Source organism: Serinus canaria, chromosome 5 (genome assembly GCF_022539315.1).
Source record: "Serinus canaria isolate serCan28SL12 chromosome 5, serCan2020, whole genome shotgun sequence".
NCBI lineage: Eukaryota > Metazoa > Chordata > Aves > Passeriformes > Fringillidae > Serinus > Serinus canaria.
The window spans coordinates 2,443,524-2,457,500 of record NC_066319.1 but is presented as its reverse complement, the minus strand read 5'-3'; the positions used below and the strand labels follow the sequence as shown (position 1 = coordinate 2,457,500).

The following is a 13,977-nucleotide window of genomic DNA, read 5'->3' as shown; positions in this document are numbered from 1 at the left end:
CTCTGCTCTTCCTGCAGGAATTCCTTCCTAAGGGTTCTGTGGCAGCAGCCAGGTCAGTCATAACTCCTGTGCTCTGCCCCTGCCTCTGTAATTCTTAGTGCAGAAACACAAGGGGGTGTGCCTGGCAGGGATGGCATCGGGTGTTCTAGTGCACTGCTGAAAATTCAGTCTCAAGGATTAAAAAATATGATCTGGGAAAAGGAGGGGAAATACCTGCAGTTGTTACGTTTTTGTGAAGAAAATGCTGAGTGTTGTGGTCACCTCTGGCGTCTCTAACAAACTTGCTTTGTCCTTACAGAGACACCTGGGGCTCCTGTTTGTGAAGCTCCTTGCTTGACAGCAGTTGATGCAGCTGGCTCAGAGTACAACATTTTGATATAGGATTTGTAGGAAGAGAGCGAGGAAGACTTCGTGATAAAATTCAGATGAAGAGACTGCAAGCATTACCTTAAGTCCCTGATTTCAGACCAAAGATCTCTTTTAAAATTGGGCCTGTCTTGTGATCTTTGACATCTTGAAGGTAGGCAGCAACTTTTTCATGGCATGATGTGTGTGTTGCAGCACCTTCATGTCAGTGCAGGGCAGTAACTCTGGGAAAAAACACTACTACTTATGTCTCCTCATCAAAGTTTTTGCTTAAAACGAAAACCAAGCCAAGAAATAGAGAGGAGAAGCAAAGGAATATTGTGAATTACTGATAAATCTGTTTGTTTTTTTTCTACAATAGTGCACATTACTTTAAACTAAAAATATTATTAATTACATAGTATCTATAAGTAGAAGTTTTACTCTTAGCAAAAAGATTCAGCCTCCATACTTGAAGCTTTTGCAATTTGAGTATTCTCTTACAGATAGACTGGAGAGGAAATGCTGGTCTTTATTTTGCAGAAAGGAGCTCAAAGAATGGATGAAGACTTTAAAGCACAGGCACTTGAATCTACTCTTCCAAGTCCATCAGAGACTTTACTTTCCATTCGACTGCTAGACTTTAAAACAAGTTTGTTGGAGGCAATAGAAGAGCTGCGTATAAGAAGGGTAAATTTGTTTATTTTGGGTTTGGTCATTCTTTGTCTTATTTCTGTCTCTCTGTAGGTAATCATAGAAAATGCTGTGTAAGTGTGGCTAGACCTCATGCTGCATTTTAAGTGATTCACCAACCAGGGTTTAGTTTAAAAATATGATGGGTTTAGGTATTGGGTGTATAACAGACTTCCCAGTAGACAGCACAAAGGCAACAGGGTTGTATGGGAATGAATTTGGTTTTTCTGTAACAACATGAGTTGCTAGAGTTGATAATCAGGCTATTGAGAAAAGCTACATTAAATTATTATCCTTCATTATAATTCTTCTCTTTAAGAGCAGTCTTTGATACAAAATGAAAAGAAAGAATCCAAGTGTTTTCCTAGTCCCCAAGTCTTTCTCATTTCATAATTGATTTGCCATTTGCCAGAAAAGTGGTCATTTTGGCTCTTTGCTCGTGTTTTTCAGAATTACCTCTGTGGGCAAAGAGGTATATTAAAAACACTTTATTTCACCACTTTTACATTGCTAAACTACAGAGCTAGACCCCTACAATAAGTGTATTGAGTATTAAGGGTGGGAGTGTTTTGTTTTTGAAATGATCCTGTAGTATGAACAAGGTAAAATTGCTTCTGTGCTGGTAAAGGCAGCTGTTTTTTTCTTGTTGTTAATTTGCCACTTGTATTTTCTGTGGTTACTTTTTCAGTTGTGTGTATGTAAACATTTCTGTCTGTTTCTCCCCTTAGGGTTTCTGAACTGCTATGTGTATTGAAAGACCTAAAGTGTATTTTTCTTAATCTGATGAATTTGACCTGTTCAAAAGATGTGTATTATTACTTTTAAAATATTAGTATTGATGACATGCTTGATTTATGCTTATTTTGATCTAAGTCAAATGCTATAATCCTCTCTTTAAAAGCCATAAACAAAAGAATGACTGCCATTAAAAAGAAAAAAAAAGAAAGAGAGAAGGGCTGCATGAAGGTATTTTATCGGTGTAGTACTGTTAAAGCCCCATGGTGTGATCCCCAGACCTGTGTTACAATGGTAGTGTTTAGTCTAGCCAAACTATTTTAGTATTAAAAGTAAATACTGAATAATTTAAATGTATCATTAGATCTATAATTATATCTAATAATAGTTGAAATAATAATATAATATATATATTGTTAGTAATAATTTTTTAATAATGATCAGAGTATCATTTTCTTTATAAGACTGCTTAGCTGAATTTACATGGTTAACTCAATGCTGCACTTTTAATGCACTTGTGTTCTTGGAGTGCCATGGGATTTCATCTTTTGGCATTTTCCTTTGGGTTTTTATGCCTGCTTTGTGTCTGCTATACTACAAGAGTTTGTGGTTGTGATTTTGTAAAAGTAGTCCCAGAAGGGTGAGTAAATTTGTGCCTTGAAATTGTTTTTAGCTTCAAATTGATGCAAATGTTAAGAGCCAATTTAACAGTTAAGACATGGTCCTAAGTTTCTAAAATAGCTGAGCTTGCCTTTACCCTAAAAAAATACATACATATGTATATATTTACTTGTTAAGTCAGAAATTTAGGTAAAAAAATATGAGCATTTCACAGACAGCCAAATTGAAATCTTGGAGTGTCCTTGAATGCATTTTTTATTGGTTTTCATAGTTCAGGGCTGTTTGCTTAGTATGTTTGAAGTTTGGAATATAAAACATAGGTATTCTGAAGAAGCAAGAGTTATTGAGTAATGTGGCTTATGCCTAGTGGCATTCATTTTTTATCTTTTAAAGTAGAATTTTGTATGGATGTTTTTGCTATAAAATACCCCTAAAAGACCCTCTACCCATTTTAGCTGTGAATTTCTTACAAATTCAGTCAATGTGAGCTTATTCTGTCAATTTTTAATCCGCCCTGAGAGAATGGTAGTGCATAAACCAAAATACAGGTTTAACTCAGAGAATTACAGTGCTTGTCTTGCACTGACATGCTGATTTTTCCATGGCCACGAATGAAACACAAAAACTCTGTCACCTGCTCCATCAGAAAGTGGAGTAAAAGTGAAAATTCTGCAGGTTTCTTACTATTTCTTCCACTTCCTTCCCAGGTTGCTTGTGAGGTTCAGTGGACTGATAACCTGAGGGAGTAACTAGAGCCAGTGCCATGGATTTTACTCTCGGATTTGTCTTTGACCTCTGGTTTGGCCTCAGATGAGATTATTTTACTTTATTTGCTTCTGTTTTTCTTCCCATTGGTCTTGCTTGTCACTTCAACAGGAGACTCTTTGGGACAGAACTTATTGTGTATTTTGAGTTTAATAGAGTGCCTGGAATGGTTGGTTAAGCTGCAGTACAAATTCAGACTCAAAAATAAATTTGTGGATGAAATTATCTGTGTGAAGCTAATAAAAAGCAAACTCTTAAATATGAAAATATTTTGAAAGATTTGTTCCAATCCTTACTCAATGTATTTGTAGGTAAACTCTCAAAAATTGTTTAGAAGAGTTGTTCAGAGTTAGGGACTGTTCATGTTTCATCTTCAGAGGAAATCCCAGTCCTTGATAGCTGTGCAAGTTTGTTCTAAAGATTAATTGCTTAAATGATTATACTTGATGCAGCTTCACTTTGCTCCCTTAACTATTCTCAGAGTCTTTGTTCTTCATAGGAATTGACATAATATGAATATGTAACTAATTAAAAGCCACAAAAAATTGTATTTCTCGTTCCCCTGCCCCACAGGGATTACTTCACACTCCAATAGTTAGAGTGTCTTCTGTTTTTTCCAGTTTAGCTTTCTCACTCATCCCAGCACTGACCACTGATCCTTTTGAGCTAGATATCTCTTCACTTACTTCCATGTCTGTCAGTCTTGCTCTGTAGTCAACTGAATGCCTTTTCTTCCTAAAAGCCTTTTAACTGGATTTCATACCTAAGTGTAAATTAGGGATTTTTTTTTTAGTAAAATGACAGACACAAGGACAGCTGTGTATTGGGAGAAAAGTATGTGCATTTAAGAGAATTAACAGCCATGAATTTCAGGTCTCGTGATTGTGACATCCTTGATACTGTTGTTTGAGTCAGCAAGCAGTGTGTCAGATCATAATTTCTCTGTTTGTGAATAACGTGGCTTTTGATTAGGAACTGATTACTTGCAGTTGGAGAGTGTTCTAAGTGCAGACCCATTCCAGGAATATATTTTGGTAGAAGATATCAAATATAGAGTAAGTGTAACCTATGCAGTGGAGTCAAGGACAGACCAATGAAATTTACAAAGGAAAAATAGTGGTTGATACAAATTTTTGTGTCTCTGCATCTGAAAATGGCAAGTTTTTGAGAATAGATTCCAAATATAGGTTGCTATTATTTTTTGTTAACTGTCATAACTATGAAAATCCTACCATGTTTTATCAGAAACTAAAGGTAGAATAATGCTTCTATAAATATCGTCTCTCCTTTTTAACATTTGTCCTGGAAACAAAGCTTAAGAACAATATCCATGAGATCTACTGAAAATTGTACTGGTCTGCTTTGTTCATGAAGGAATTTCTAATTATAGTATGAAAGAATCAGAAACTGTAGTTTCTGTGAGTACTGTTTGACCTGCATGAAAATTGGATGTGCAATTTTGTAGGAGGGAGACTGTAAGTTTAAAAAAAAGATAATAAAAGTACCTAGCAGCAGTTTTGGCTGCTTGGACATGAGCCAGCTGTACTCTGTTCCTAAATCTGTTCAGGGTCAAGAATCGAGGGGGCTTGACCAATCCACAGCCCATCTTGTAAAACTACAGCCTGAAGCAAACACTTTAAAGAAGGCTTGACACTTTCTAAAGGTTATAACGAGTAAATAAACCATCAGATTACTCCTCTTTTATTGTTATGGTAGTCTTTTTTTATAAAAACACTTAAATCCATGTAGTCCTAAGGCATCTAATAAAAAATGAACACTTTTAAGGTTTGGTGGGTTTTTGATCCCTCATCAGAGTTATATACAATATTGTTCTCCTAAGTATAACAAAAACATTTTTGTCTTATTAAAAAGCTGATAGAACTTCTAAAAAAAAAAAAGTGCTTCACACAAGTTTTAGAAGCTTTCAATTCAAAATGGGTAAACTATAAATGTCCTTTGGAAGATGTAAAAATGATGGATAAGGTTTATAACTGTTGGTGATTTCATGTGAGAACATTTTTATCATGTAATTGTCATTCTCAGTTTAAGTGTTTATGATGTTTATTCTCTCAGCCATAGTTACATACATGCACATTTTTGATAGCTTCCAGATACACCTTTATAATTTGGGAGTAAGTTGGAGGAGTGTTGTTCACTTAGAACTTGGCTTCTTATCCTCTTAAGTATTCACAGCAACGGGCTCACTTAAAATGGAATTTAAGGCCATTTTCTTACCACTTTGAGAAAGACTTTAGCTAATAATATATCATTTTCATAGCATTTGTTGCTTAATAACAGGAAGGATTGAAGATGACACCTTTTTAAAAGCCTCTAGACAATCTCATTTGTATTATCACTCACGGGAAATTCGGGGGATGTGTTTTCCTGCAGTACTTACAGAATAGTACCAGAAAAAAAATCATTGGAGCTATGCAGCACTATTTGTTAAAGCAGAACTGGGAATCACTGATAATCTTTAAAGTTCTCCTTTTTTTTTTTTTTTTTTTTTTTTAACCATAAGTCATATGAAATCTTTAGGTCTCTTTTCCATCTGTATTCTACCAGTATATATCAGAGAAGTAAAAGCTAAAGAACTTGTCTCTGGTTCTCTGTGAGCCAAATTTTAGTTTTAAGTGCCTATTCAGTATTTTATATGTAAAATACACATGAGAGCTGAGGCATATCTTTAGAATCTCTGCAAGAATCTTGAAATGCTTGGGAGTAGCCTCCTGTGGAAAGAAGTGTGCTTCTCTACACTTGTGTGCCTGTAAAATGTCTGCTAACCAAGAAAGTCAGTTTTGACCCTAAAACCCTATAAAAGATGGCAATGCCAAAAAACTATTTTGAATCACTTGGGACATATTTTGCTCTTTTGTTTCTATTGATAAGTAGTTTGACTATGAATCAAATATTATACTAAGTGAGAAAGGGTTGCAAAATCTTCAAAACTGTTTTGCATCAATTGTTGAAGTGTTGTAAATATCCTTGAATCAGAATCTTGGAACCATTATTCATATTGGGCTTCAGAAAGAATTGCAGTATATTTTATAGCCAAAAAATTTTGTGTTCTCTTCTTCACTTGGGAAGGAGCAGGAGCCTCCATTTGTTCTTTCAGTCAGGAAAGGTGCTGCTTCATCCAGAGGTGGGATCTTTTTAGTCTCATGGCAAATAATAGTTGTTCATGGTATTGCAATTCAGTAGAATTGTACTTAAACTCCAGTATTGAGAGAATGTACCTTTTGAGGCCTTATTTTATTTTTATTAGAGAGATCCATGGTCTTTTTTTTCCCAAGTTGTGACTGTTCCCTAATTTTTTCCCAATTTTTGAGGTGTGAGTCACTTCAAGAGTACTTAAAATTTTCCAACAATTAAGATGGCGAGATTTAAACTATAGTGAAATTGAGCTTTCAAACAGCATAAAATTTGCACATAATATATCAAATGCACAGTTCAAGTTTTGGGAGTATTCTTTTACCCTCATACAGTGAGCTTGGCCCTTGCTGGACCTCAGTAAATGTTATTAGTGCAAGGATTCATCAAAGAGAAGCCAGGCTTACTTTAAAGTGGTGGCTTTCCCAAGCTGGCCATCGGTGTGCAGAGCAAAGGCAGGCAAGCAGCCTTTTGAAGCTCAGTGGCACATTAGTGCAGCTCTCCAGGTCCTTGGAGAGCTCCATTAAGTATTTTGACTGTGTGCAAAACCAGGACAGTACTGAGTTGCTTATGACATGCATCAAATACTTGAATATAGTTCTTGCAGGAAGTCATGACTGTTCATAGGGAAACCTTTTGTCCTTTTTTTTGAGTACTGGATTTGTGAAGGAAGGTCAGTGCTCATAAAAATTGGACTCCAGAGGGAAGCTGATTCCTGTTGGGAAAAATTAACTGTAATACCAGAGTGTTTCAGGAAAATTTGGTTAAGTATTTAGCAACTGTGATTATCAGAAGGTAGCTTTCATTTGTTATCAAAAGTAATAGTTTGATTCTTGACAAAGTGCTTCTGCAAGAAGGATCTGTAACACCTTCCTGTGGATCATGGGGGAAACTCTGGACTTTAGTAATGGTCTTCTCAGATTTTCTGGTAGCTCATCTTACCAGAAATATGTGTTCATTACCCATGATTCTGTTTGATTTTCTTTTGCTAGGTCAGAAGGCTTCTTGGCACAGAAGATAATGATAAATATTTCATTTTTTCCATAATAACAGAAGTAACCACTGACAAAAACTTTTCAGTTGTCCTGGGAGATGTCACATAGAATAAGGATTCAAATGCTTTGAGCTGAATATTTAAGATGGCCCAGAGATTCTGAGTCATTAATTATGATTATCTGTATGATTGACTACAATGGGTTCTTGAAGCACTTTTATATCTCACTGAACTTCTCTTCATTTCAGTGTTTTGACTTTTTTTACTGTTCGTTTTTAACTAGGAAACAGAAAATAATTATGAAGACCAAATAAACAAAATTGTTATTGAGAAACAGGAGCTTGAATGGCAGAAGGTATGTGTGCTTGTAGTGTTTTACCTGCTGCGATTTAATTTTAATGTGTTAATATAAATTGTGATTTGCTACAATTACTCCTTTTAGAGCTATTTTTATTTCAATAGTAGAATGTTGTAGCCAGTAGCTTATTAATTAGTCATGAACATCTGTAGCTTTTATGTTGGTTTGGATTGTGCCCAGCTTAGCAATGTTTTTAACAAGAAAATATAATAGTATTTGGCATGACTTGGCAATCTTCAGTCAAAAGAGATGGAAATACTGAGGCAGGAAGACATTTAGCTGAATCTGAGGCATGTTGACATGTCAGTGTGGGGGAAGCTGTGTAGCAGCTTCTCTGTATTATGCTTGGCTTTGGCAAGTGCAAACATCAGAGCAGCAAACAACTCCACTTGCAATCTTTTGGAAGTGGAGATTTTCCCAAAAAGTTATTTTGAACATGAAACTTGTATGTTATCCATACTCAGAAGTAGTCTGTCAGCTTTTCAATGTTGAGGATGAAGTATTCAGCAACGTAAGTGTAACATTCTTCTCAGAGTTAGGGCTCCTGAGGTTATGCTTTCCTAGGAAATCCATTCCCTTCTTTAATACAATCAAACCAATGACCCCTGTCACTAGGGCACAAGATAAAAGGCTTCACTCCGTATATTTTACAACCCCAGAAAAAACAATTTCAGCTCTATCCTTGATCTTGGGATATTTAACATCTCAGTTGTAAAGGAAGGCTATTTCATCTTGGAGTTCATCCTAACCATCTTAAATTAATAATCCTAACTCTCTGCTTTTCTTTCTTGAAAGATATATTTATGCACACAGAAACAGGAAACATTTTATATTTGTAAAAGCAAGAGTGCTTTCAGTTTGTAACCCTTCTTTGCTTTTCTTAACCTGGCTTTGCAGTGCTTAATATTCTGGGTTCAAAAGGGAGGATTTCCACCCATTCTAAGACCTTAACAGCAATTTACCACTCTTAAAAGGATGTGACTTACAGGTAGTGAGGTGAACTCTGTTCCTGTACTTTGCACTTAACATTGGCACATGGCAAAGCTGATCAGTGAGTGGTAGATTTTGCGAACTTCACGTGAGCAAATTTTCTGGAGCTTCAAAGGAACAAGCTAATACAAATTTCCAATCCTGGAGACTCCAGTAAGATGAAAATTCTAAGTATGGCATTTAAATTGAATTTCTGACTGATTGTTTCTGAATGCAAAATCACACTGACCACAGCAGTAGTTCCATATGTAGACACCTACCTCTGGTTTATCAAAGGTTTTACCATTTCTTTCATGGATTTCCCTTCCAGTCAACATTTCTGTCATTCATTTTATTTTACCTTAAATTTAGCTAGCTAGTTTGAAATGAAGACCTTATTTCAGCTAAGTCATATTAAAATATTACAACTTGTCCACATTTTATAAATATACGGTGGCTGCTCTTGAAAAAAATACACTCAACCAGGGAAAACTGAATAACTGGAGAATATAGTCCTTTAAATCTAGTGGGTATACTCAGCCATTATAATATTACAATATCAAAACCGATTTTTTTCATATTTAAAAAAAACCTTTGGTTTTTTTCTTCAGTCTTACTGCATCATACATACATGGTGTATATATGGAAAATTTCTGACAGAGATAATAGAATCATTTTATCTGATAATAGAATAATTTTATCTGATAGTCTGTGTATGAGGCTCGTTAGAAAATGAATATTTGTAGACACTGCCTTGTCTTTTTGAAAATAAAATACTTCACTTGAATATACAGTACAAGAAAGTAGTATGTTATAAAGAGTTCAGCATTGGGGTTTTTTTCCATTACATCTATGATAGAGTTATATAAAGACTGATTGTTTAATGAAACCAGACTTACACCTACATAATTTATTCCATGATACTGCCTTGAGTTCCTGTGTTTTGTAGTGCCATCTTAATTTGGCAGTGCTGTGGATATAGAATTTTATTCCTGTGGTGAGCAGGAGTACTGCAGTGGGAGTAGTTGATATTTTGTGCCGCAGGACTTTTCTGCCTTGCTACTTCACATGCCTGTCACCCCCTGGAGAACCTGTCCTTGGACACAGGGCTGAGGGACAACCTCAGGAAAACATTTCTCAGGACTTCTATGTGCTTCTGAATATTCATTTATGTACTGTGCATTATTTGTTACACACAAAACAAAACTTCCTCTACTCATGATGAGTTAAGTAAATGGATAATGGAACATCTTATCTCCATGGATTCTTGTCTCTATCAAAAGGCAACAGTTCTTGCTTGCACAATGTGAAAGCTTGCTGAAGAAAACAGCAGTTTTGGAAGGGACTTTCTGTTTAAAAACTCTCAATTTTTATTAAGGCAGAAGGAGAAATTTGACTCCTTGTGTGTGAAAAAGATTTTCAATTTTTTTCCCCGTTCATTCTTTTTAATAGTCTCAATTTGTATTTATTTTTATGCAGTCATTAGTGGATTGCTTCCTGCTACACACTCATATTTTTAAGCTAAACACTCATCTATATTTTGAGATAGCTATTCAAGGACAGAGCCTCTGAACTACTTCTTCCTAATATTTCAGTGTTTAGAACTGAAAAAACCTGGTTTTCTGTGCATACCTTCCAGTAAGGTGAAGTATCTTATAGAGAAGCATGATGCTTAAAGATGTAGGAGATTTCCCTCTTGTAGAGTGTAGTATTAGCCTATGAGATTATAATATGAAATAATAATACCAAAAAAAGTACATCTTTACTCATTTTCTTGTTTTTATGGATGAGAGTAAAGCCAGGCTGGAGGGTGATAAAAATTTCATACTATTGCCTTACACTTGGTTATTTCTGGCTTCCTTCAGCTCTTTCCAGGTAGCATGTTAAATGACTAAAATCTAACTATAAACAGAATAACAGGTAGTTAGTTTTCAATGGGATTCTATTTTTAATGGGTATTAAAATTCTGCTGTGACTACCTGGACCAGTGTCAGGGTTCTGTCTTGAGCTGGCAGTGGATGTAGATTGTTTCGGCAGGGTGATAGGATGGGTAGGAGTTGCTTACAGAAATCCTAGTAAAAGGTCTGTATTCCAGAGAGGACAGTTGTTACCTGTGAAGAATGAAAGAGAAGCTGCTACCAAAAGGACAATTGCCAGTTAAAAAATGCATATCTTTTAGTCTTCAGGGTTTTTTAGTCAGTTGTGTCATTCTAGAAATATTTAACAATAAATATTACATATTTATTGTTAAATAAATATCACAATAGGTCAGCCTTTTCTTGAAATAATTTATATATAGTTTGCTCTGAGGTAATACTTTGCTCACACTGTTGTTGTTTCACATGAGCAGGAAACTCTGCAGCATCAGACTGACACGCTGCAACAACAAAACAAAGAAGCTATGGCAGCTTTTAAAAAACAGGTAACAAAATAAAGCCTTTGGCTTTGACTGTGGGATTTTAAAATACAGTGGCATCACAGCAATTTATCATTTGGTATGAAAATATTTTTCTATTGCATATAAAATGTTAGAATATACAGCTAAAAAAAAAAAAAAAAAAAGAAAATCATGTCCTTTCTTCTGGCCACACCATTATGCTTGTATTTTGGCAGTTCTTTCCAGATGCCCCTCCTCCTGGCATTTTTCATTTTTCTGTTTCCAAAACCTCTTAGAGAAGATAATGCTTCTTCTAACACTTTCCTTATTCTGTTTTGCTTTGTTTGGTTTTTTACCCTCTGCAAGGGTAGATTCATAAACCATGGTAAAGGATCTGCCACACAAATTACCCTGCTCTACATTTGAAAGTGTGTTTCACTCTTGTGTTTTAGTCTCCATATTACAGTGAGCAAACACAGGAGCTGAGAGATCTTGCAGAGAACGTTCATAGGAGCTGAAACTGTTGCCCATGGTGATGAAGAATTTGTCATTAATGCTGCATCACAGTCTTGTCACACAAAAAAGAAACTGACAAGCAATTAGCTTTCTCCCTTGAAAAAATAATTTGAGATTCACAAATTTCTCCTTGTAGAACTGTAGAGTTCTACAGTTCCTATAGGGGGAAAACCCCAGGAATTATATTATGCAGGTTAATATAACTATATTGTCTTTTTGAATTGCAGGAATAAAATTATTGCCATGTACTGTTCTGATTTTTTTTGTTTTGTTTTTTTATGTGACTGACAACCAAGTTACAGGCAAGGATGTTTGCCATGGAAGAAGAAAAGGTACTCTACAATTATTTGTTGTTTGTCATCCAAAGAAGAGCATAAGCAAATGATAATGACCTAAAACATACCAAACATATCCTAAGTATAAACTAAGTCTGTTGCAATTACATTGTATTTTTTGCTATGGTCTTTGCAAAATAAATGTCTTTGTAACTTTTGTATTTCCGTTTTTTTTGTTTATGGACTGTAGAACTTGTGAAGTGTCACTGCTTATGCTAAAAATCAGTTGAGGAAAGAGTGTTCTTTGATAGTTCTATATTGCATTTATACAAAATGTACTTTATGCTAGAGGGTTGGGATAAATTGGGATGATTGGCCTTTACAAGTACTACTGACAAATAACATTTCTAGCTGACTTAGAGAAATCAGATTTTAATAGGGATTGTATTGATTTAGCTGAACTAAAGATTTCTGAAGGAACTTGACCTAAACTGAAATAAGATAAATTTTAGCCTGAATTTATGTGGATTTTGTTAGCTACATAAGTTTTTATACCAGGCTGAATGCCCAGTTCCACCTCTGAATGAAGGATTCACATTTGGTGTACAATGAACCTGTTTTAAACAGTGAAGTCAGTGGATGTCTGCCTCTAGTGTTTCATTTAAATTTCCCAGTGGTTTAAAGCAGATGAATATGCTGGATGTGGCATAAGAACTGACATAGAAATTTGCAAACTGGTTAAATGGTTTGAAAATATATAAAAAATAAACTTTATTGCTTGCTGCATTGCTATTTGTTGCTATTAGTTTGATATTTTCTGGTTGAGTAATTTTCTTGATTGGGAGTTCAGAATTTTTTCTTGTTAAGACAATTCATTTGTCCACTTATTACTCTCTAATTTTTATTTTCAACGATAGATTCAGAATTAAATTTTATGCTGGTTAATTTTTACTTCTGTTTCCATGGAATTGAATAGTACTTTCAGTACTTTATACCAAAGTAACTGAAAGAGTAAATTAAGCTCAGGACAGAGTTGAAAAACCAATTTTTGCACTAATTTAGGTGATATGTACTGTCACTGATCAGGGTGGTTTTGGAGGGTTGCACAGTCAGCACTATATTGGAAATGAGTTGGACATGCAGGGGTGGTTGAATGGATGTATTGGTGTTTTCTGGCATATTCTCTGGTATTTAGATTCTGCTCTGCATTGGATTGGCTGCAGCCAGTGATTTTTACCAGATTTAATTCTGCTGAAGTCCTTAGGCTCTCTCATGTGCGAATACTATATGTTTGTCTATGTCACACACATATGCATATATGCATATTAAATGTACTTGGATGTATTTAGTGACTAGCAGTAGCAGGTTACAGTTCACTCTTTGTGGACTGGGAAAAATGAGCAGGTTGTTTCTATGAAGATCCTGCAGATAAAAAATGGATTTACCTGATACCTTTTGTTTTAAAATTTACTATCTTTGTTCTAAATGTATTAGTTCTGCTTTTGTCAGGCTTGTCCCTCCCAGAACAGCCAATTTTAAGACTTGATGAAGAGAGTCAGAATTGGTCAAAATACTCTATTGTGTTTTCACCTTTTTTTTAAATAGCAATATTTATCTGCATTTTAAAATTATTAAGCTGAATTATTCACCAATAATTTTTTCTGTCGTAGTGGAGTAGCACTTTATTTTTGTAACATTCTTTTTGATAAATTCTTATTGTGAATGCATTTACTCTGCCCAAATCCTGAAGTACAGCTTTTGTTGAAAGGGAAAATACCAACTTGCTGTAGAAACAAAAGAAAAAGAAATTGATGGACTGAAAGAAACATTAAAAGCCTTACAGGTAAACTCTTGCTTTTTGTAAAATAACATTTCTTGGAATGCAAGTGTTTTGGTTTTGTTTTTTTACTAGTAAGAAAATTGTTGGTTTTAAGAGGATCTTAAGGCCTTATTGTTTAATCTTCCTAGGACACCTCACTTTGTAACACTGAGTTTCTGTTCCAGTCTTCAGTGTCACTACTGCTTTAAGTGAACCTTCCAGCTAATGTTCTTTTCCTCCAGAAGAAGACTCAAAAGTCCAAACAGTGTGTGAAATGTGCTTTCTTTTCATTTCCACAGTCTTTCTCTTCCTTCACATTCTTGTTTTCTTACTTAACACCTCTGTGGAATCCCTGGTTTT

At 35.1% G+C, this 13,977-nt stretch overlaps 1 protein-coding gene across 1 annotated transcript in view; it reads left to right on the top strand.

Annotated features, from left to right (window-relative positions):
* CCDC73 (coiled-coil domain containing 73) overlaps positions 1-13,977 on the top strand; it is a 95,784-nt gene that overhangs the window by 46,443 nt on the left and 35,364 nt on the right. Inside the window, 5 exon segments of the mRNA XM_050974902.1 lie at positions 889-1,035; positions 7,587-7,658; positions 10,981-11,052; positions 11,820-11,855; positions 13,567-13,641. Of these exon segments, the coding sequence (XP_050830859.1) occupies positions 889-1,035; positions 7,587-7,658; positions 10,981-11,052; positions 11,820-11,855; positions 13,567-13,641 (402 nt within the window).